The following is a 24862-nucleotide window of genomic DNA, read 5'->3' on the forward strand; positions in this document are numbered from 1 at the left end:
CCAGCACTGAGATGAGGTATCACTGTTCTGCCCATCCTCATGGCGGTTTGTTCTCCAGAGTGTGGGGGCTGCACAGACAAAGATACTGAGCTACTGTGAGAAGGAAGCATAAGGACAAGACTTACCTTCCTGGCAGCGTCAACAAAAGGAGGAGGGTACTACATTGTGCATTGTAAGTACTTTGGGCCAACTCCCAATATCCTATACATTAACAAAAAAATCCTGACCACCACGCCTCTGCGTTAGGTAGCATTAGCAAATCAATTAGGAACAGAGGTTCTGGAGTCAGACAGCCTGCATTCCAATCCCCGCCTCACAACTCACTGGTTTTGTGTCCTTAGGTAAGTTACTTATCCATTGGAAAACTCACTCTCCTCATCTAAACTTCAGGATTATATTGATGCCCCCGTCCTAGGGTTGTGGTGAGGTTCCTGTATAAACTATACTTAGCATAATGCCTGCCGTGAAGTAAGCACTAGTTAAATAGTTACTGTTGTTGTTTATGCAATAGTAATTATCTTGCACAAGATCAAACACCAGTAAAAAGGCAGAAATCTTGGTGTTCTGACTCCAAATTCCAGGCTCTTTCTCTTACCATGTGTTACTCTACTGAATGTCAATTTCTTCCTTCAATGATTGAAATACCACGGTAATTTTCGTGTTATCCAGGGACATGGAAGTATTCTGATTGTGTAGAGCTGCAAATTAAAGGTCACTACAATTGGGAAGTGATAATGTTGTTTCACTGTTGCCCTTTCTTGAGAAGAAGAGCACTCATAAAGCATTCCTCAGCTTTCCAAGGTTAGACAGTATAGAGGCCATTGTATCTTCTCTGTTTGGTGCTAAATGGTGACGTCCACTGTTTGTCTCCCTTTCAAAGTTGTTCTCTCATGTTTTAATCCAACTTCCTCCAAACAAAACAACTGGTGCAGCTGCAAGACACGCTAGCTTTCTGGTTCACTGCCCACTTAGGCGTAAATAACTGGTGCACTTGCTCCCTACTTTAACTACCACTGGGCTTGGCACAGGCCCAGGCTCCCTGGGTACTAAGCCATAAAGTTAATTTTCCAGACTAACTTTAACCTGGTGTGAACTTCAGTCAAGGTAACTCTGGAAAAATTCACGTTGACTTTCCCACCTCATTTCAAAATATATATTTTTTTAACTGACAAAAAGAAACATTCACCAACATATATCATATTCTGGGCCTAAAACAAACCTCAACACATGTCAAAGGATTTAAATCATACAAAGGGATTTCTCTGGAAACAATGGAATTAAACTAGAAACCAATAACAGAAAGATATCTGGAAAATCTGTAAATAGTTGGAAATTAAACAACATACTTCAGAATCACCCCTGGGTCAAATAGGAAGTCACAAGGGAAATTAGAAAATAGTTTGAGCTCAATGAAAATGAAAATACAACATATCGAGATTTAAAATGGTGCTTAAAGGAAAATTTATGGCATTAAAGGCTTATATTAGAAAAGAAGAAAGATCTAAAATCAATGGCTTAAGCTTCCATCTTTAAAAAACAAGAAAAAGCGGCTAAAAACAAGCAAGCAGAAAGAAGAAAATAATAAAGAAATAAAATCAATGAAAGTGAAAGACAGAAAAACCATAGAGGAAATCAACAAATCAAAAGCTGTTTCTTTTAAAAGATCAATAAAATTGATAAGCCTTAGTCAAACTGATCAGCAAAAAGAAGGGAAAAAATTACTAATATCAAGAATGACATAGGGAACACTACTACATATCCTATAGACATTAAATGGATAATAATAAGGTAATATTATTATATATGAACAACTTTATGCCCATAAATTCAAATACGTAGATAACAGACAAATTCTTTGAAAGACACAAACTACCAAAGCTCACTAGAGAAGAAACAGGCTGAATAGGCCTATATTTTATTAAAGAAATAGAATTGGGAATTAAAAAGATTTCAACAATGAAAACTTCAGACTCAGCTTGCTTTACTGGCAAATTCTACCAAACATTTAAGGAATAAGTAATACCAATTTAATGTAAACGTCTGCAGACAATATAAGAGAAGGAAACACTTCCCAACTTATTTTATGAGCTCAGCATTACCCTGATACCAAAATTAGACAAAGACATCACATGAAAATAAAAAAAAACTATAGATCAATATATCTCAGTAACATTAATGTAAAAATCCCCAATAAAGTATTTTTGAGTATCCTCAACTCCAGCAATGTATCAAAATGAAAGAACATCATAACCAAGTTGGTTTTATCCCAGAAATGCAAAGTTGGTTCAACATTTTAAAATCAATGTAATTCACTATATCAAAGGACTAAAGAAAAATCATATGATCATCTCAGTAGATGTAGAAAAACATTTGACAAAATTCAACATCAATTCATTATTTTTTAAAAAAAAACACCTCTCAGCCAATTGGAATTAAAAAGAACTTTCTCAACCTAATAAAGGGCTGCTGTATGAATTCTATTTGCTGCATAACAAATAACCCCAAAATATAAATATCAAACATTTATTATCTCACAGTTTCTGGAGGTCAGGGATCCAGGTATCACTTAGCTAAGTGCCTCTGGATCAAAGTCTGTGACAAGACTGAACGTATGTTTGTCAGCTGGGGCTACAGTCTCTTCTGAAGGCTCACTGGAGTGGTGGTGCTGGGGGTGGGGGCTGAGGGAAGATCTCTTTCCAAGCCCAATCATGGTTGTTGGCAGGATTCAATTCCTCACAGAATGTTGGACTGAGTGCCTAAGTTCTTCTTGGCTGTTGGCGTCCTCAGTTCCTTCACATAGGGCAGCTCACAACATGGCCTCTCTATTCCCTCAGAGCAAGTAAGCGAGAGAGCACAAGAGAGGACCCAAGGTGGTAATCACAGTCTCTCTGTAACCTAATCTTGCAGATGGTATTACATTATTTTTGCCACATTCCATCCCTGAGAAGCAAGTCACTAAATCAAGCTTTCACTGAAGGGAACAGGAGCACAAGGGCATGAATATCAGGAGGCAGGGATCATTTAGGGCCATTTTAGAGGCTGCCCTCTACAGCATCTCCTGGGAAATCTAGCCAGCATCATACCTAGTGATGCAAGACTGATGATGCTTACCTCCTATGATCAGTCATAAGAGTGTCTGCTCTCACACTCTTAAGATCACACTGGAGGACCTACCAAGTGCAATAAAGCAAGAAAAAAAAATAAAACAAACATAAAAAAGTGCCTACCAGTTACGAAGAACTAAAACTGTTCCTATTTACAGATGACATGATTGTCTACCTATTATAGAAAATCCCAAGGAATTTACAAAAGCTTTCTAGAACTTGTGAGAAAACACCCAGATGTCAAATAAGCATATGAAAAACTGTTCAACTAGTCATTTGGGAAATGCAAATTAAAGCCACAAGATACTAAGTGCTGACAAAGACGCAGAGTAATTGGAACATTGCTGGTAGGAATGTAAAATGGTAGTCTCTTTGGAAAACATTTTGGTATTTTGGTAGTTACTTACAATAACATATACTTACCATGTGACACAGCAGTAGTCCTCCTAAGTATTATTTTCCAAAGAGAAATGAAAACACATGTTTACACAAATGACCATGCATGAATGTTTATAGTGATAATTTATTTATTTATTTATTTATTTATTTATTTATTTATTTATTTATATTTTTATAATCTCCCGAACTGGAAACAGCTCAAATGTTCTTCAACTTGGAATGGATAAACAAGCTATGTTACATCCATACAATGGACTACTCAGTAATAAAAAGGAATAAACTACTGATAAATGCAATAAGATAGATGAATATCAAATGCATTGTTAAGTGAAAGAAGCTTAGATTAAAAGGCTACAGAATGTATAATTCCCTTTATATGACATTCTGTAAAAGCAAAACTATAGAGACAGAAAACACATCAAGTAGTTGCCCTTTGCAAACAATTTCTGGGAGGTTCATAGACGACTTCTAGTTCACCACTGGACCCTGTCTATATGCTTCTCTGTTTTCAAAGAAGCTACGAGTCCCTCTCCTCCCAGCTCCAGCTGCCACCTGAACCCTATCCAGATTTACGTTTTGTGGCGTGGTGTTTGGCATGGGATCGGTTGCTGTTTCAAAGACAGCACGTTCATTTTCTCTCCTCAGGTATTGCTTCCAGGGCAAACACCCACCTCAGTGCTGGCAAGATGGAATGGGGTGGGTGATCAAGTACTGAGGCAGTCTGCCCTGTGGCAAATTACCTTATTTCATGATTTCCACACGTTAATTAACTTCCCAGCGTTGTGCTCAGACCTGAGCGAATGAGAAGCCAGTTAGGAGAAGGAAGGGAATAAAGAAGGTAAAACAAGGCCGGCTCAAGAAACCTCCATCTCCCACATCAGGAAGCCCCTTTGTAAAGAAAGTCAGTGGTCAAGAAGCACCCTCCCCCTCCAAGCCAGTGGAGGAAAGTGCTAACTTTAACCAATTTCAGGCATACTTTCCTCTTCCTCTGTCTCTCATTCATTCATTCAATCATTCATTCACTGGATGTTACTCAAGGATCAGGACAGACACAGAAGCTGCCCTCAAGGCGTTTACAGTCTAGCAGAGGATATGGGGAAAATCACAGGTGTTACATGGTGTGGGATCAGCTATGCCTGTGAAATACAGACTGCATGGGCGTGGGGGGTACTCCTAGCGCAGGCGTCTTCCCAGCAGGCTCTGCCACGGCTGCGTTCTCCCTGACCCACTGGAGTTCGCAATCTTGCAGACCTCCTCCATGGCAGACGGACGTGCGGGGCCCCAGGCCCATTGTCAGAACAGATCCTTCAGCGGCCGAGGGACACCCACCAGGGCCCTTCCCCGCAGCCAGGCCCGCGGCCAGGTGCGGGAGGGAAGCCGGGGCGCCGCGGCCCCGCCCAGGCCGGCCCGCGGCGGGGGCCGGTTCCCATAGGGATCGCGGGCCCCGCCGGCTGCCAGGAGTTGGCGAGGCGGCAGCAAGGCCAGGCTGGGCAGCCGTGGCGCCGTGAGTCCCGGGCGGGGAAGGAGGCGCGGGCCGGGCCGGGCGGCCGGGGCCTCCACGTGGCGCCGCTCGAGGCTGCGCGCCGCGGGCCGAGCGCGGGTGGGAGGCCAGGGCAGCGCTGGCGGCGTTTTCCGGGGCCGCGAGTGAGCAGCCGGGCGGGAGGGGTGGGTCCGCGCGGCCGGCTCCCCGCCTGCGCCGCTGAGCGGGCGGCAGAGGAGCAGGGAAGGGGGCGGCCGCCTCTCGGGGTCGGATCTCGGCTCCGCCCCAGTCTTGCCGCCGCCCCCGCGAGGAGCCCGGCGGTGTCTTCTTGCTCCAAGGAAATCAGACCTGAAATTAGAACCGGGGAATCCCTTAGCCTTCGCCGTCCTCCAGCCAGCTCATATGTCTTAGATCGGATGAACTGTAACATTGAAAAGATAGGTTATCTTACAACTCGCTTGGTTTTAGGATGACAGGTTACATTTTAACTTGCAGGGTGTATAACCTTGGGTTACCGAAGGCAGCTAACTACTAGGCTGTCATCCTCGGTCGCGTTGCCATTGCTGAGGGGCTTTAAAGGCGGGGGTCGCTTCCTAATTCTTAACAAGTGCCATTGTTCAGTTCTAGGTCCTTCCTTGACAAAGACCTATCGTCGAGTGCAGCTCTAGTGCAGTGTGTCGTTCATGCCAGTATTTTATAAGCGACATTTTCAAACTATGTGAAGATCCTTTTTAAGAAGATTTATTCCTCTGTGATGGAGAAGTATGAAAAAATTGGGAAAATTGGTGAAGGATCCTATGGAGTTGTTTTCAAATGCAGAAACCGGGACACGGGTCAGACTGTGGCCATCAAGAGGTTTCTGGAGTCAGAAGATGACCCTGTCATAAAGAAAATCGCCCTCCGAGAAATCCGCATGCTGAAGGTAATGGATTCTTTGACGTGAATTTTCAGGGACTAAAACATTGAAGTGAATGGGATTATGTTAAATAAGTGCCTTGAGATACGGTTGCGTGTCCTTCCTCCATAGACGTTTGTCTTGTGATACAAATGGGACATCTCTGAACAAGTCACCAGTTATATAATGAGCTAAAAGCAGAGATGTAAACGAGGGCAAGGTGGTTTTCACTTTCAGAGATGCTGTGGGATACGTTATTTTCCTTCCCAGGAGCTTCTCTTCCATGCCACCTGTAGATCTGGTTCTTCAGGAGCCATCAACTTTGATAGTCCAAGAACTCACCACAACTCAAGTTTCCTAGCATTCATGAGTTTTAAACTTTAAGGCTATCTTCTGTTGATGTTCTCAGTCTATTAAGAGAATTAATCATTCACCTGTTTTCAAACTGCTATGATCCTGACAGGTTTTCATTACACCTCACATTTGTCTACCACTGAGCTTCATAATGCCCAGTCTTGAAAAGAAGGATTCTTCTCAAAGAAGTGAGATGATCACTTTTAAAATGTTTATTGGTTAACCCTAGAAGACCATAATAGCATAGCAGGGAAGGGAGGGGGCGAACGGGGTGTTTATTACAGGCTATTTTTTGCCTTTAATGGAAAGAGACTTCTTTTCTGAATTTCTGTGAAGATGAAACCCAAATCGTAGAATGTGACATGTAATGACTGCAGTGGGGGCTAACTTAGTGTCAAATAGTTAGGGCCTCTGTTCTGACATGTGTAACTAACTATATGACAAGGAAAGAGCAGCCTCGTGGGAGAGAAATGGATTTTCTCTTATCCCTGCTTCTCCCTTTTCTCCAGCCTTCTCTAAAAGTCTTCTTTCCCCCCATGAATTGAGTATGTGGGGTTATCTCTGGATAAGGATCCTGAATGGGAAGTAGCAGGCTTTGGATAAATTAAAACGGATGGGTCATAAGAACACTTTCTCTATTTGGGTTTAGAATGTTCTTTACCTGCAGTTGTTATCTGTTCTGAGAAGACACTTCCAAACTATCACTACCCCCTTCCCCAAGTGCTCCCCTAGGAAGGAGTAAGACCAGTAGTGTTTGCCCATCCTGCTGTCACTCCCCAGGGAGAGGTTCTCACCATTTCCCTTGGGCTGATGGACAGTTTTTCACTTTCTCATGCTATTTCTAGAGGAGAAGGTGGTAATTGTATTTCAAGTGTTCATTTACTTTTTAAAAAAGAAAATCTATTTCTGTTTCTTTCTGATTCTGAAGGTCACCGGTGAATGCCTGTCTGAAACCTCTCACCGCTCTTTAGCAATATGTGATTACAGGTGTAGCTCCCAGAATTAATTGAGTTCCTGCAGGATGGGAACCTAGCCTTTGTGTCTCTGTATCAACTGCTTGGCACGTAGTAGGCCTCCAATAAATGTTATTGTTGGATAGGAAAGAATTGTTTAAAAAAATAAGCTCTTAGGAAGGGTAATAAATTAGGAGGCCAATAACTTAGGAAGTCATATGTGTTCTCTTGAATAACTGAATATTGATATGCTTTAAAGGCTAGAGTTGTATGCACAGGAACCTGATTTCAAGGCACCCAGCACCCCACGCTCCACATCAAGTGCACAGATGCAGATTCCCCTGATCTATGTGACATGATGGGACTAGATTTTGGTAGAATCTGTTGCTTTAAGCCCTATCTTTTCAGAATTCTGTGATATTCTTAACACATAAAGAATACTTATTTGCTGAATAAGTGAAATGAAGGTATATTAAATAAAGTCAGATTTTCTCCACTTACTCAGTAAATGTTTATTGAGCCCCATTTGTGCCTAAAACAATGTTTATATGAAGTTGTACCACCCTGTCTTTCAGATGCTTATCTCGTGGAAGGGAAGTAAGATGAATTTCCCCTCAGCTCTCGCTCCTGGTAGACTGGGTTCCTATTTGGCAGGTCCTGTGTCATTCACCTTATGTCCCCATGCCTGGCGAGAACCCTCTAAATGCTTATTGAGAAATGAAAATGAAGTGTTTGTAGGCACATTCAAATTAGATTTTGAGATGTTAGGGAGGCATGAAATGAGACAGAAGGCATTCAGGGCAAACAGTCTATCCTAGGAAAAGGTGCGTAAGTGGAAAGCAGTAAATATATTGAAGGAACACAGGTAATAACCCCAAAGTCTTGGCCAAGATGCCTGCCTGGTACTGACAAGCCAGAGAGAGAAGGGAAGGAAAGGAAGCCATGGTTCAGTGGGAGGAGGTATGAGCAATTTCCTGGAATACAAGTCTGGCTCTGGGATGTGATGCACCTTGGTCCCCAGTGGCTTTTGGGGTTTGGAGCCTGGCTCCATGAGACACTTAGCCCCTGAGAACAGGAAGTCGGTGACGTATAGGCAAGTGTTTTAGGGCCCTGTCTGACGGGAATTAAAGGTAGAGCTTCAGTGCTCATGGCAAGGAGGAATACCAAGCGTGAGCAAAGCATAGTTCCGTGGGCACAGGGGAAGTTTGCAGCTCAGTGACTCGGGGAATTTGAGTTCCTAGGGTTTTCCCTGCACATCCCTCACTGAACTGTGGCTGCTAAGGTCAGGAACTAGGAGCAAGAAGGACTGAGGCTGAAAGTACCACAATGACCTTAGCCAAAGCAGGTAAGGACAGGCAGGCGCTGACCCCCTGACTGGTCCCATTACAATAAGGAAAAGTAGGGGACCAGATGTAGAAGGCATTGAATGCCAGGGTAAGAAGTTTGACTTTTTCCTGAAAAGAAAGGAAGCTAGCTAAGATTTTTTTTTTTTAATTAGAAACTTATCATTTGCAGATTTTTGGAATTCATGGATTAATAAAATTTCAAACAAAAATTTTTTTTTATAGATTGGGATAGGGTTGTCAGCATTTTAAAAAACCTCCTACTACTGTTACCATCAGTTCATAAAAAAGGGATATTTAATATTTAAAAAAAAACAACTAGGAAAGACACAATTTTAGAAAAGAGCACAGTCTTCCCAAGAAAGAAAAGTTGACAATTATAAATAACACCTTTATACACATATTTCTCTGGTGTGTGTGAGTGTATGTGTATAATTGTGTGTATGTATCATTGCCCTTATTTTTCTCATTTCACTATCCATTGATGAAAAGAGTGACATCATTTGTTTTGTGTAGTCTAAATCTCGTGCAAGTAAGCACTCTGTCTAGGAACAAAAGGATTCCCCAGATCAGGTAATGTCCTGCTTCAAAGGGTCTGTATCTGACACAACGGCATACTCGGACTACAAAAGCATGGCATGGTCCCTTCAATTATATAATAGAATTTAGCCTGTATCCATCCACAGAGAAGTCCTTGGATACGTTTTTTTTAATCTGTTTATTTAACAATTTAAAGAAACTCCCAAATGTTGCTATGGACTCCTTTAAAAATTATATTTGTTTCCTCTTAAGCAGATATGATCATGGGAATGAATTGTCCAGCAGTCAATTGTGTAATAAAGGCAGCACATCTACAATGCTTTCCATTCTTGGTGTGAAAGTATATATGAAGATGCCGCCATCCATTAGTAAATGCTTTTGAAGATGATAACTATTATCAAGGCACCTATTTTGCTAATATTTTTAAAAGACATTTTTTCTGAAAGTTGGAAACACTTTTAAAATAGCATTATTTCATGCCATTTGGGGGGGAACAAAAGCATGACATTTTTATGAGAAAAACTCAGCATTTGTACTAATGAATTGCTTCCTAAATTAAACATAATTCACCCTACACCAAGAAGTCCTACTGTAGTTAGCCCTTTAATGTTTTAATCTTGAGTCATAGTTTTTCTAGGTTACATAATTAGGCTTTTAAAAAAAATAAACAACTGCTCCAGTTAAAATCAGCTAGATCTTACTCTACTTTAAGAACAAATTAAGTTCCATTCTAATGACAGTAATAAAATTTTACTGCAATAACTGGGCTCAAAGCAGCTATCCTACCCTTTCTCAAATTCATTTTCCATTGTGGAAAAAAAGGGAACAATTCATTATTTTCAGTCAGTGTTTTGATAAGATACCTGTGCATAATATAGTTGGCATGTTTTCATTGGGCAAGTTTTTACAGAACTCCTGCCATGTGCCAGGAACTGTTCTGGGCTCCTGCCCTCACAGGTGAGGAGAGACTGAGAGTAAACAAACAATGATATGTCAAGTGGTGAGAAATAAAACAGGATAAGGAGCGAAACCGTGGAGGGGCTTGCTTTTTTTATATAGGGTGGTTAGGAAAAGCCTTTCTGATGAATGACATTTGAGGAGAGACTAGAAGGAAATGTCTGAGAGATGACTCAGGCCGCTAGCCAAGGCCAAGCATTCTAGGCAGAGGGAATAGTAAGTACAGAGGTCCCGAGGCAGGATGAAGTCATGTTCTCGTGTGTTTTAGGAGGAGCAAGTAGATCAGTGTGTCTGCAGCACAGTAAGTAAGGGTGAGGGTCGTAAGAGATAAAGTGAGAGGTAAGGGGGTCAGACACGAGGGTCTTGGGGGCCACAGCAGGGACTGTGGGTTTTACTTTGAATGAGATGGGAGCCCGCAGAGGGTTTTGAGCAGAGGGATGCCTTGGCATGACTGATATCCTAGAAGGATTCCTCCAGCTGCTGGTTGCTTCAGCTCCACAAGCAGAAAGATCAGATGAAGGACTATTGGAGTAATCCAGGATGAAGGGATGGGGTTTGGGTCAGAATAGTAGCAGTGGAGGTAACCAGATTCTAGATTTATTCTGAGAGAAGAGCACATAGGAATCTGATGGTCGGAAGAGAAGTCAAGAATGACTCAAAAGTTCTTGATGTGAATAACTGGAAGAATGAAGAGATCATTTACCATGATAGGGAGACCCATGTGCACATTTGGGGAAAGGAAATCAATAGTTTCATTTTAGATATTTTGTTTGAGATGCAAATTCAAGGAGGCCATAAAAGGGTAATTAAATATACAAGTCCAGCATTCAGGGAAAGGTCCAGGTTGCAGATATAAAGTTGGGAGACGTCGGCCTAGCAATGGTGTTTAAAGGCATGAGACTGGGTCGTCATACAGAATGGAGAGACCAGCACCAAAGCCTGAATCTCAGCGCTCCGGCACCTGGAGGTCAGGAAGATGGGGAGGAATCAACAAGAGAGGCAAGAAGCGGCATTTGACAAGGAACATCCCGAGAGCGATGTTTTTCAAAGCTTAGTGAAGAAACTGTTTCAAGAATGAGGAGATGGTCCACGGTATCGAAGGTCACCATTAGTGCAGACTTAGAATTATCCATTGGCTTTGAAAATAGGAGGCTCATCTGAGATCTGGACAAGAGTTGTTTGGGTGAAGTAGGAATGAAACCTTCATCAGAGAGGGTTCGAGAGAATGAGAGGAGCAAAATGAAGGTAGATAGTGATACAGATACTTCTTTGTGAGGAATTCTGTGATAAAAGAAACCTGAGTCCTGGGGCAGCAGGCACTTGGAAGGATGTGAGGGATCAAGAGAATGTTTGTTGTTTTTAATATGGTATAAATAAGTATATCTGTATTAATCCACTAAAGGGGGGATGATGTTGGAAGCAAAGAATTGCTAAAGCCATGACCTTGAGTTACTAACTGGACTGTGACCAAAAATAGCCCGAACAGCATAATAAAAGACCAATTCGTGGACCAGCTAGGAGATTAGGCTACCTCTTATGTTATGTGGAATGTTGTTAGGTTCTTTACAGACACTATCCTTGATCTTTATGTAACAGGAACCACAGCTATCACCAAAGTGTGGGTGTAGAACTTCTTCCACCAGGATGTCTGAAATCTTCTGATTTGCATATGACCCATGAACGCTACCGGAAAGAATTCAACCCCTTTTCATAACTAGGGTTCAAGTATATAAAGATATTTTGAATGGGAGGTGGGGAGGTCGTGTCAGAAACCAGATTACAGCGAGAGACAAAGTCCCTGAAAGAAAATCACCTGAAATCAAGAAGTCTAGCACAACAGGCTCGAGTTATCACAGGCCCTGTGAAGGGACGTGGACACTATTTCTGCATAAAGCAGGGGACTGTACTTGAACCCAGACTAGCCCCCTGGGGAATAACAATGTGTCCAACAAAGAAAGGCCTATGTGGTTCAAAACAGACACAAACCAACCAACCCAGAATAATTGTGTTACTGTTTCCAAGCCTCGGTGACGTGGAACCTTCTCTCTGGGGAATGAAAATGGTAGAACAATTGGAAGAGGAAGCAAAGAATTCCAGTCAACAGTGGTGGAAGGAGTAGATGATCCCAGAGGAGTTGAGGCGAAGGACAGGACTGTCCCTCTGAGGTGCCTGGGCAGACCTTCTGCAGTGTGGCAGCTGGGGCAGGGACCTTCTGGTAGATCAGACTGATGTCAATCAAGGGATGAAAGCAGTAGCTAAGTCATTCTCTTTGACAACCCACCCTCCAGAAGACGAGAAAAATGAGAGGCAGCGGGAGAAGGAATCACACACTGCCATTTGGTCACCCAGTAGACTTGGGCAAGTACCTTGTATTGTTACCCAGGATGCACAGATTACACTTATACAGCCTTAGAAGGTGCGGGATGGATTTGAGATGGTTAATGATTTGCCACGGCCTTCTGGTGAGTAAGCTGAAATGGAGACACAGTTCTGTTTGTCTCCAAGTCCATGCCCTGTGCTCCCACACATCAGAACCATCACATTACACCACACACCACACTCTGAAGTCTCCCGATGACGTTGACTGGTCCTCAGGGTTTATTCTGCCCTTGCTCTAGTGCCCTGCTTAGCTGTGGCACTCATGGCTGCCATGGAAGCCTGGGTGCAGATTCTTACTGAAATAGCAGTGCTTACAAATTATCATTCCACAACACTGTAGATTATTTTAGAAGGCAAAAAATTACGGTTTGCCACCAACAAAGATGAGAATAAGCATGGGGGAAATGCCCATTTAAAACTTTACTGTAAACGTAACAGTAAAGCACAAGCATTCTAATAGAGAACGGTATTACTTAAGATATGCAGGTGACACCATCTTACTGGCAGAAAGTAGCAATGATTTGAACCGACTTCTGATGGAAGTGAAAGAAGAAAGTGGCAAAGCAGGACTGCATTTGCACATCAGGAAGACAAAAGTTGTGACTACAGAAGCAATTTACAATGAAGACATTGAAGTTGTTAAAGGTTTTGGGTATCTTGGTTTGGTCATCAATTCAAATGGAGACTGCAGCCAAGAAATCAAGAGAAGGCTGAAACTCAGAAGGGCAGCAATGTGAGAATTAGGAGAGATCAGCAAGAACAAAGACGTGTCATTAGAGACCATGGCAGAGATCATCCACGCCCTCATAGTCCCAATTACTATGTATGGATGTGAAAGTTGGACAGTGAAGACGGCTGATAGGAAAAAATGTGATTCATTTGACGTATGACGTTGGAGGGTTCTACAGGTAGCTTGGACCGCCAGCAAAGATGAACAAGTGGGTCCTAGAGCAAATTAAGCCTGAAACATTGTTGGAGGGGAAAAATGACAAACCTGAAGCTGTCCGACTTCAGGCACATCATGAGAAGGCAGGGTTCTTTGGAAAAGACAATAATGGGAGAAACAGAAGATAGCAGGAAAAGAGAAAGACCAAATATGAAACGGATTGACTCTGTAAAAGAAGCCCTAGGCAAGAGTCCACAGGAGCAGAGCAGGGCTGTTGACAGGACATTGTGGACGTCATGCATTCACAGGGTCACCAGGACTCAGAGCTGACTCAAGGGCACGTAACACATACATAAAGATGAAAATTGGTTCTTGGGTGTGAAGCAGAAAGTCTGACTTTTTTAGTGTCTAAAGCATAGATATACAAACAGTACATATAGAGATAGGCAGTTTATTTGTGGTATTAAAATTTAATTTGGAGGTGATTAGGAAAATAATGTGTAAAAAGACTCCTTTGGGTGACAGATATGAAAAAAAGACCCATATGGGAAGGTGAGAGTACGTATTCTCATCTTTGTTGGTGGCAAACCATACATTTTTGCCTTCTGAAATATTCCATAGGGTTGTGGCATGAGAATTGCAAAGAACTGCTATTCCAGTGAGACTGTTGAGTGTGTACTTTGTACCAGGAACGGGCTTTAATTTGACTTTAGTTAGTCGTGAATAGGAACAACCCACCAAGTGTTCAGAGCGCCCTTTTTTCCTACTGTCTCCTCACTTTCAGTAACCTTCCAGTGAGGTGTGGGCGGTGTGACTGCACGGGGACGGGAGCCAGTTAGGAATTACTGTTTCTGATGTGGTTCGTAGCGATTGGGTGACCTTGGGCAAGCTCCTGCTGGAACCTGACCCATCTCATCCCCATGATTTATGTCTCTGTTTGGCGTTGCTTTGCTGACTTTTTGCTGAAGGCAGCAGAGTGCTCTTGGGCCAAACATCCAATAGCTGTCAAAGCACCTGAAGGATGCAAGGGCAGGAAAATAGAGGGTCAAAAAGAGCAGTAACGTAGGCAAGAGAAGCACACAGGTGGGAAGGCAAAAAAGGTGGGATTTAAACATGGTGCTAGGACCAGAGGGACGCTGACGGTGAAGTACTTCACCGGTCTCCCCAAGAGGTTCACTACTTTAGAATATCAGACCAGAAATACTGCAAATTACCATCCTGGTGATGGTAGTGAGCAATGGGAAGTATGACCGGCAGGGTTCCCTGTTATTAAAGCATTTATTAAGTGCTTAATTCCGTGTGCTCTTAGGGCCTCAGGGCCCCGTTCCACTAAACTAACAGAGTACCACGTAAGTGCTCCCTCGCATTGAAATCTAAGTAGAGCTTTTATAATTGTAAACACTTCTGCTTTCCCCAATATTAGTTGAAGGAATATTTCCCCCATGTTAATCGAATAATATTCCCCAACTCAGTAAAAGTCTCAATGGGAAATCTTATGACGTCTTGAAGAATTTAGTCCTGCTGTTGCTAATTGGGACTCATTTCTAGGTCCCGTCTCTTCTCAATTCTTTAGTTGGCTTGTTGAAATGGATTGGTAACGTGTTTCTATAGACTGTGTTAGCCATGATCAGAATTCTGCGTTACGGTTTACATGAGATTATAAATTCAAATGTCGGTGGGGAATCACACTGATACCATAAATGAGAAAATTTATGTGAGACATAAATGTGAGACAAGGTTTAGAGGTGGAGCCTAGGGCGACTGGAGTCTCGTGTCTCATGGAAAGTGGGGGGCCACTGCTCAGCTCGCAGACTGCAAGCCCAGCATGCTGATTTTCGGAGTCTTTCTTTGAAAAGCCAGAAATCAGAATTTTATGTAAAATCTCCTGGGTGCCCTCCACTGCACCCAAGTTTTTGTTTTGAAAAAAGTTTCAAAATATATAGAAGGGGATATAGAATAATACAGTGAATACCTGCATGTTCTTAACTAGGCTCATTAATCAGTTTTTAAAAGTCTTCATTTCCTTTCTGTCTCTGTCTCTGTTACACACACACACACACACACACACACACACACACACACTCTCGCTCTCTCAACACAGACACACACTTTTTTGGCTGAAACACTTTCCTAAGTGTACAGTGTGAATCTCCTAGAACAAAGACATTCTTTTTTGTAACCACAATATGATTTCCACACTCAAGAAATTTATCATTGACTCAATACTATTATATAATATACAGTCTGTGCTCAAATTTTTTATATTGTCCCAATAATAGTTATATAACTACATATATATATATATTATATAATATAACTACATATATATATAATATTATATATATATATATATAATTATTATTTTTTTAATCCAGGATCTAATCAATGACCATACATTGCATTTAGTTGTTCTGTTTCTTTAGAACTCCTCTAATCTAAAACAGTTCCCCAACTTTGTAGTTCTTTTTTTGTCGGTATCTAAATGATACCGACATTTATGAAGTGTCTAGGCCACTTCTTTTGCAGAACGTGCCTCAACATACTGTAGGTTGTCTAGTTGTTTCCACATGATTTGATACAGAGTAAATTTTTCAGCAGGAACACTACATGAGTGAGGATATGTCCATCATACTAGCTCTCATCAGGAAGTACATGATGTCTGTTTGTCCCACAATTGGTGCTTTCAGTTTTACTCTCATGGTTAGGATAGGTTTGCCATATTTCTCCACTATAAAGAAGCACTTTCCCCTTTTTAACTAAAAAGTAATCTGTGGGGTTATAATTTGAAACTGTGTGACTACCTTGTTCCCCAACAACTTTTACCCAATGATCCTTGCCTCACTCGATTATAATAAGAGTTATTGTAAAATGGTGATTTTCAACAAGTCTTTCAACATCAATTATAATTTTTTCTGTAAAAAAAGTGCTTTCTTTCACCACCACCCCCACCTTATACATATACTTTTTAGTATCACTGTGAATTCGTGGATCTTCTTCTTTCATTCAACATCTTACAGACCATCACTGTCATTCTTCTTCTTGATTCTCAAATTGCACACCTTTGGCCACTTGCGGCTCCTTGAATCTCGCACCTTTGTCATGACAGAGGCCCTTCATTCCTTGAATACGTCTTTACAATACGTGCACAACAAAACGTCCCAGGCTCATCCTGCCTCATCTCTGGAATCAGCCATTTCTGCAACAAGCCCCAGTTCCCTTTTAGTGAGAAGGAAATCTGACTTTAAAGCATTGACAAGTAACTTAAAAATTTTTAAACACCATTCATGCCAAACAAAACATATGTGTAGACCGTGTTTGGGCTGCAGGCTCCATTTTGGGCCCTCGGATTATACAGCTTTTCCTTATGTGTCGATGTTCTCAGTGGCCTGGCAGAGCTGGCCCCTCGCTGCCCATTTCTAATATGCAGATAGGTGTTGGGAGTTTATGGAAACTAGTCGTCACCAGCGTAGAAGACCAAGCAGAGCATTCCCGTGCCCACGGTGAGAGAAACCAAACAATCCCCTTATCATCATCTCTCTTTATTTGTTCAACAAGTGGAGACCTGTTTAATTTTATTTTTACAAGATAACATACTAACTGCAAATAGTAACAGACTTTTTTGTTTGTTTATTGGAAGATTTTTTGCCTTAGCTCATAAGGTGTTTATCTAGAAGGATTGTATTCCTGCTGTGTAGTGAACTCCTAAATAATAAAGCTGTTACGCAAATACTTCAAGAACAAAAGAAGCAGAAATCAACAAGCTGGTTCATTACCTTCTTAAAGACACCCCGTTTGTAAGAAGATTAAGCACATACCACCATTCAGTGCCCTAAATGCCCCTACACACATCCTGACACACCTCTTGGACTCCAGAAGATAAAATATAGAGCAGGAGGAGGCAGAAAAGGTGATTTTATAATGCACAGGGATAAAAAATAAATTTTGCTATTTCTTTTTTTTTTTTTTACCACTTAAATTATTTTTATTTCCAGCAAATAAAATGTATAGGTAGACAGCCTGTGTTGCATATAGTTATTATAGAACAGTCCAACCACACTAGAAAGTAGTACTTTTATATGGAATGGAAATTTTAAAAAATGAGCCAGGCTTGAGTCTTTCACTTTAAATTTTTTTTAGTGTTTTAATTCGCCTTTTTATTTGGCAGGATTTATGTTTCAGGCCACAAATTTACTTTCAACAGGCATATTTTCTTGCTAATTATTAACATTCTTTATTATTTATTAACTTTAAAAGCACTATCATAAAAATGCTGTTGGATAAAATTGCCAGGTTGAAAATCTTTGAACTTTCTTCTTCTTTTTGTTAGAATAATGAAAGGTGAGTTTCTAAATCAACTGATGCTATCACCATACATAGAAACCAAACAGTTCATTTTGTTTTTCTTTCTTGAAGGGGAACAGGACTTTATTGGGGAACAGTGTGTACTTCCAAGACTTTTTTCCAAGTCAAGTTGTTGTCTTTTCAATCTTAGTTGTAGAGGGTGCTGTTCAGCTTCAAGTTGTTGCCCTTTCAGTCTTAGTTGTGGAGGGCGCAGCTCAGCTCCAGGTCCAGTTGCCGTTGTTAGTTGCAGGGGGCGCAGCCCATCATCCCTTGCGGGAGTTGAACTGGCAACCTTATGGTTGAGACCCCACTGGCCCATGTGGGAATCAGACTGGCAGCCTTTGGAGTTAGAAGCATGGAGCTCCAACCACCTGAGCCACCAGGCCAACCCAAACAGTTTGTTTTATAACTAACAGTACATTGCTACATTAATTTTTGGCTGTGTCATTGTTCATTTTCATTTTGATCACTTTTGTACGATTGCTTCTTTCCTGGTACTTTGCATATGCTTTATTCATCACGATAAAACAGATCAAGCATCCACTGTGCACATCCTTAGCCTGTGCTTGGTTTAGAGAAGAATCTACAAGAGATCACAGCCCAGCTCTCTGGCCAGAGGACCAGCCTGACACATTCTGTTCCTTCCATGCTATCTATAGCAAACCTAAAATAAATAAACTTCAGTAGCACCCAAAATTTCCACCCATGATTCCAGTTTTTTCAGTATTCCTCCACTCCATATGTCACACTCCTTCCTTCTCTACCCGTCCCTGAAACAAAACATTAGCCAGGGTACCTACCATTGGGATTCTTAGCATTTGGAGGAAATACAGAATTGAGGCAGCTTTCCTTTACCAAAGCGAGTGTTAAAGAATGATTCCTCAGCTACCCCATGATGGATGCAGACTATTTCCCTCTAGGCTGGAGACGGCGGTAATAATTAAACAGCTTTTTTAAATACTGAAAATAGCTGCCCCCCAAGGCTGATGTATTAACTAGCTCTCTGAAACTAACTTCAAAATATCTATCTTGGTTTTACAATATAATGAAGAGACCATTTTAAAACCATTTAAAACCATTTGTATTTCTCCACTGCCGTGGTCCAGCACCTTCAGGATTCCAGCTGGTACATATGAAGCATGTCTTGTAATTCTTTGAGTACAGTTATTTCCTCCTGAAGCATGAACCATATTGCCTCAGGCACTGCTACAACCTCTGTGGGCCCTGGGAGGAGGTAGGGATAGAATCAGGAGGCACGTGCCTCAGTGAGGTATTTTCAGGTCTCCCGTGAGAGCAAGCATTTCATTTGGCAAACGGGCAGAGAGGCTGCTTCTCCCAGCCCAGAGAGGTGAGGGAAATTTGAGGGTTTAAGGTTCTCTGGCTCATCCCCATAAATGTCCCTATCGCAGACCTCTGGGTTCTTCTCTTTCTCATTGGAGCCCTGACTTGGGCATAAGAGACCTGTTGCGGCTGTACATTGTTATTGTTTTTTTTTTTATCTCTGCCACTCTTAAAATTAAGTCCTGAGCCTGATTTTAGCAGTCTGTCCAATGACTGCAGAAGATGAATGTCTCTGTAGTTACCGCCATCAAGGCCTTCTGACTCCCACGCTTGACGGGTGGGTGGCTAACTCGAACCTATCATTACCTCTTTTCCTTTTTCAGTGAACTGGAGGTATTAAGTAAAGCCAGCTCATTCGATAATCCCCATAATTGCCATTGCCCAATGCTATTCGTGTGCCACTGCTATTGCATAGGCCAACCTGCACCTCATTCAAAACCGCCACGGATGGAAGTCCTGGTAATCGTGTTGCTGCAGCTCCGCAGTGCTGCCTCTTGCCCACCTACCACCAGCAGTAGGGGCTTTGTTGCCATCTGCCTGGTGGTTGGTCCAGTTCCAGAATCCCATTCTGAAGATGTGCTAGTTAAGACCACTTCTGGTACCAACTGTCTTAGCGTGTGCACCACCAGAAAGTAAAGTCTGAGATAAGGGACTCTCTTAGTAGCTTATTTTGGGAAGTGAGACTAGGGAGCAGGAGTAGGGGACAAGAGAGAGGGAAATGGGGAAGGAGGAAAAGCCACTGCCAGGGGAAACAGAGACTAATCCTGCCAGGTCTCTCCCGGGAGCCCACGGACCAGAGGAGGGGAGCATTTACCCACCACTCTCTGTCCCCCATTGGTCAGGGGTTCCCTGCGTGGAGTGTGACCTCCTGCGTGTTACAATCATCCCACCAGCATCCCACACCTCATCACCCCTGAAGCCCCAAAGATACAGTGTGCAGCTGAGGTGAGGGGCTGCAGGTTACGCCTGCACAAAGCTGGTTGCTGCAGCAGTGGTTAAATTAAAAGAGGTACTGAAAGTATGTGAAGCAAGACACAAGAAGTGGCTAAAACAACGGCTTCCTTGCTGTTCTCAAACATTCCAGTCAGGTCCTACACAAGAGCCTCGGGAATGGTATTTCCCGAGTTCTACCTGGAACATTTTTCTGGATATCCTCATGACCCTCTCCTTCTCCAGATCTTTTTTCATTTGTCACTTTTTCAATGAGGCTTTCTCTGATCATCCTGTTTTAAATTGCACCCTCCTACTATGCTATGCCCCCACCTACTTTCTTTCTTTCCCTAAGACTTATCACCATCTAGTGTGCTCAAATATGACCTCCCTGAGAGCAGAGATTTTTGTCAGCTTTGTTAAATATTGTAATCCAAAGCTTAGAATAATGTCCGGCACTGAGTAGGGCTCAGCGTATGTTTTAAATAATAATATACAATAAATGAATATGTGAAAATAGAATAATTTTGCATATATTTAATACACTTTCAAGTTTCATATATTTTTATAAAATTACTCAGTAACTTGCTTTCTTCACTCAACAATACGTCATTTTTCATTAGGTCAATAGAGAGACCTTTATTAATTTCATTCTTTTTAATAGCTGCATATTATTTAATATTTCATGGTTTGACTGTATCACAATTTATTTAACCCATCCTCTTCTATCAAAGGACATTTGTTTGTGTTGTTTCCATTTTTTTGCCTCCACAAACAATGCAATAACTATCCTTGTATATATAATTTTATGCAAAACTGCTTTTATTTATAGAAGGTATATTCCCAAAAGTGATGTGCTGGGTAAAGGGTGTGTGTGTGTGTTGTGTGTGTCTCAATAGATTTTATTTTCAGAAAGGTTTAAAATTTAGAAAAATTGAGATGCTCATATAGAGTATTCACATACACCCTGCACCCAGTTTCACGTATTATTATTAGGTTGGTGCAAAAGTACTTGCTGCTTTTGCAATTGTTTTTAACCTTCTAAACTGCAATTACTTTTGCACCAACCTAATAGCATCTTACATTAGTATGGCACATTAGTTATAATTAATGAAGCAATATTGGTCCAGTATATTAACTGAAGTTCATACCTTATTCATATTTTCTTAATTTTTATCTAATGTCCTTTTTCTGTTCCAGAATCCCATCTAGGATACCAAATTGCGTTTACTTGTCATAGGTCCTTAGTCTTCTCTTGGCTATGACAGTTTTAGACTTTCCGTGTTGTTGATGGTCATGACAGCTTTGACGAGTACTGGTCAGGTGTTTTGTAGAATGCCCCTCTGTTGGAATTTGTCTGGTGTTTTTCTCATGGTTAGACTGGGGTGATGGGTTTGGGGAAAGAAGGCATCACCTGGCTGAGATAGTGTTTGTCAGGTTTTTCCACTATAAAGTTACTCTTTTTCTGTCTCTCCATGCTGTACTTTTTTGGAAGGAAGTCACTATGTGTAGCCCACCCTTAAGGAGTGGGGAGTTAGGCTCTCCTCCTTGAAGGCAGAGTAGCTATACAAAATTATTTAGAATTCTTCTACATAGGAGATTTATTTATTCTCCCTAATTAATTAATTCAGTCAGTCGGTCATTCATACCAGTATGGACTCGTGGATATTTGTGTCCCTTTGACATACCCCATCAAAAACAATTGTTTTTGTTTTAGCACTTTGTTTTAGCATCTTGGCACTGCAAGATGCTCCAGGCTCATATTATACTTTTCGTGCCCTACCTAGAATTATCCATTTTCTCCAAGGAGCTCTGGTTCCCTTTATTGGAGAATGATGTTAGAAACCAAGATCTGAGCACTAGTTGTACTTGTTGCTACTGCAGTGTGGTTGCTTTTAGGCCCTTTCAGCTGACAGAGCAAGGTAATATACCGTGTTTCCCCGAAAATAAGACCGCGTCTTATATTAAGTTTTGCTCCAAAAGACGCATTAGGGCTTAAGTTCAGGGGATGTCATCCTGAAAAATCATGCTAGGGCTTATTTTCCAGTTAGGTCTTTTTTTCGGGGAAACATGGTTTATGTATATACCAACACATGGATAGAAACGTTAATTTATATTATATATCTATAGTTAATTTATATATAGTTGCCTGTACCTGTATTAAGCTAAACATGAGTTCATACTGATGTCTCCAACTCAAACCAATGGGTTGATTAGATCATGGATTATACTCGTTTCCTCTCCTTGCTTATCTGTATACTCAGGGAGAAACCTGGCTCCCATTGTCCGGCACTAATTTAATTCATTGTTGTTGCAGGATACGTATATAGCAGTATCAGAATTGTTCATCTCTACCCCCATGGGAAACAAACTTATCAATAAGAGTCCAGGGCTTGTGTGTAGTACCTTTAGTCTTACAGACTCTACCTATTTACAGAGTTACTTAGGTCAGCACATATTCCCCCGCCCCCTTCAGTGAGCTTGTTTCACACATTGTGATAGGTTCTTTGTCAGAGTCTGCATTCTATCCTATGATTCCCCAACCTCCTCAATGATTTTTTAAATTTGCGTATGTTAAGGTTCACTCTCTGTGCTTAAGGTTTTGATAAACTCATAATGTCACAAATCCATGTCATAGAAATAGTTTCACTGTCCTAAAAAATCCTGTGTTTCATCCATTCTACCCTCCCACATATCCTCCGAACCCCTGGCGACCACTGATCTTTTATTATCTCCATAGTTTTGCCTTTTCCAGAATGTTGTATAATTGGAATTATATAGTATGTAGCCATTTGAGACTGTCATCTTCCACTTAACAATATGCATTTAAGTTTCATACATGTCTTTTTGTGGCTCAATAGCTCATTTCTTTTTATTACTGCATAATATTCCATTCCATGGATGTATCACAATTTGTTTATCCATTTATTTATAGGAAGACAACTTGGTTGCTTCCAGTTTTTAGTGATTATAAATAAAGCTGTTACAATCACTTGTGTGCAGGTTTTTGTATGGACATAAATTTTCAAATCATTTGAGTAAACACTTAGGAATGTGATTACTGGATAATATGGAACAACTATATGTAGTTTTATAAGAAAGTTCCAAACTGTCTTCCAAAGTGACTCTCCCATTTTGCATTCCCACCAGCAATGAGTGAGAGTTCCTGTAGCTCAGTATCATCAAAAGCATTTGGTGTTGTCAGCTTTTTATGAATTTAAGCCATTCTAATACATGTGTAACAGTATCCCATTGAGATTATCTTTTCATGTTTCTTGATTATTTGTATTTCCTCTTCTGTGTGTTACCTATTTATGTCTTTTGCCCGTTTTCCCACAGGTTTGTCTTTTTCTTCATAACATATTAAGCTTCTTTTGATATTAGGGCTATAATCCTGTATTTGTCATAATTCTGACAAATATTTCCCAGCTATTTATTTATCTTTTGATATTGCCTGTAGTGCTTTTTTTAAAAAAACCAAACCAACATTATTTTATTTATTCTTTATTACACTAAAATACACATAAAATTGATCATTTTAACAATTTTATGTGTACAGTTCAGTGGCATTAAGTAACTCACATTGTTGTTAAAGCATCACCATCATTCATCTCCAGAACTTTTGTCATCTTCCTAACATTATTTTATTTTTTATGTAGTCAAACTTACATGTCTCTTTTCTTTTTCTTTGTTTTAAGAATTTATTTTTTTAATTTTATTGGAGAATATTGGGGAACCGTGTGTTTCTCCAGGGCCCATCAGCTCCAAGTCGTTGTTCTTCAATCTAGTTATGGAGGGTGCAGCTCACTGGCCCATGTGGGAATCGAACTGGCAACCCTGTTGTTCAGAGCTCGCGCTCTAACTAACTGAGCCATCCGGCCGCCCCTCTATGTCTCTTTTCTTCTAGATTTCCGGTATTGTTCTTTAGGATGCTCTCTCCCATCCTAAGGTCATACAAATGTTCTCCTACCCAGTATTTATATTATTTTATATTAGACATTTTAATATATCTGAAATTTATTTTTGTATATGGAATGGTGTGATATGGTTCTAATTTTCCTGATGGAGAGCCTGTTTTCCCAGAATTATTATTAAAGAAAGCACATACTTTCCAACTATGTTGAAGTACCATCTTTGTCATATGTTAATTTTCCTTAAATACTCGGATCTGATTCTAGGTTCCAAACTACTTCTGTTTGTTTATTTCTATGCCAATGGCCTGTTGGCCTTCAGATGATGAGGATGAAACGGAGGAGAAGGAGGATTACAGGCACTTTATTGAAAATTTTATCAACTGGTCAAGCAAGTTGCCCCCCACTAGTTTTTTCAAACTTGGCGATTTTTAGAGAGTTATAGTTCTGTATGAACCTAAAAGTCAGTTTATCTAATTCTAAAAAAGATCCCATGTGGATTCTGATTGGAATTTCATTACATCTACATATTATTTTTATAAGAATTGACCTTTTTGTGATATGAATTCTTCAGTGGTATCATTTTGTCGTGAGCATACTTATAATTCCAAAGTCTTTAAATGGGGTAAAGGTGAACTTTAGAGCTTTCATTGTGAATCAAAAGCAAAATTTAGTACCGTTACTATTAACTCTTACAATGAGTTGTATGATTTAGTCAAGAACATTCATCCTGGTGAGAAAGAAGAATGAAAGGAAATATGAAGAACCTTGATTCTTTCTCTGCTTCTTAGTTTGGAGAAGGTCTCAACCTTGCTCAGTGTCAAGACCTTGAGGGTATTATAATATGCTGGTGTAGGAATATTTGGGAAGTACCCAGGATTAATTGTTATTGTAAAGCAGGGAAGGGGGTACATTGCTTTTCTCTATTCTGGGTGAACGTTAATTGACAAAAGACTCCCGCAAAGATGTCTATGTAACTAAGACCCAGTTTCTTAGTTGATTTTTGAAATCAATTTCAAAAATTATTTTAAAAAAATAAAACATTTTAC

General features: G+C 40.8%; 1 protein-coding gene across 3 annotated transcripts in view; it reads left to right on the forward strand.

Moving 5' to 3' along the window:
• Positions 1 to 4089: 4089 nt before the first annotated feature.
• CDKL1 (cyclin dependent kinase like 1) overlaps positions 4090 to 24862 on the forward strand; it is a 49846-nt gene continuing 29073 nt past the window's right edge. The window contains exons 1-2 of one of the 3 annotated variants that reach the window (XM_033107151.1): positions 4090 to 4866; positions 5605 to 5905. In XM_033107151.1, coding sequence (XP_032963042.1) covers positions 5738 to 5905 — 168 coding nt within the window. In that variant the 5' untranslated portion in view covers positions 4090 to 4866; positions 5605 to 5737. The other 2 variants (XM_033107150.1, XM_033107149.1) reach the window with 2 other exon arrangements.

The sequence above is a fragment of the Rhinolophus ferrumequinum genome, chromosome 6, assembly GCF_004115265.2.
Source record: "Rhinolophus ferrumequinum isolate MPI-CBG mRhiFer1 chromosome 6, mRhiFer1_v1.p, whole genome shotgun sequence".
Taxonomy (NCBI): Eukaryota; Metazoa; Chordata; class Mammalia; order Chiroptera; family Rhinolophidae; genus Rhinolophus; species Rhinolophus ferrumequinum.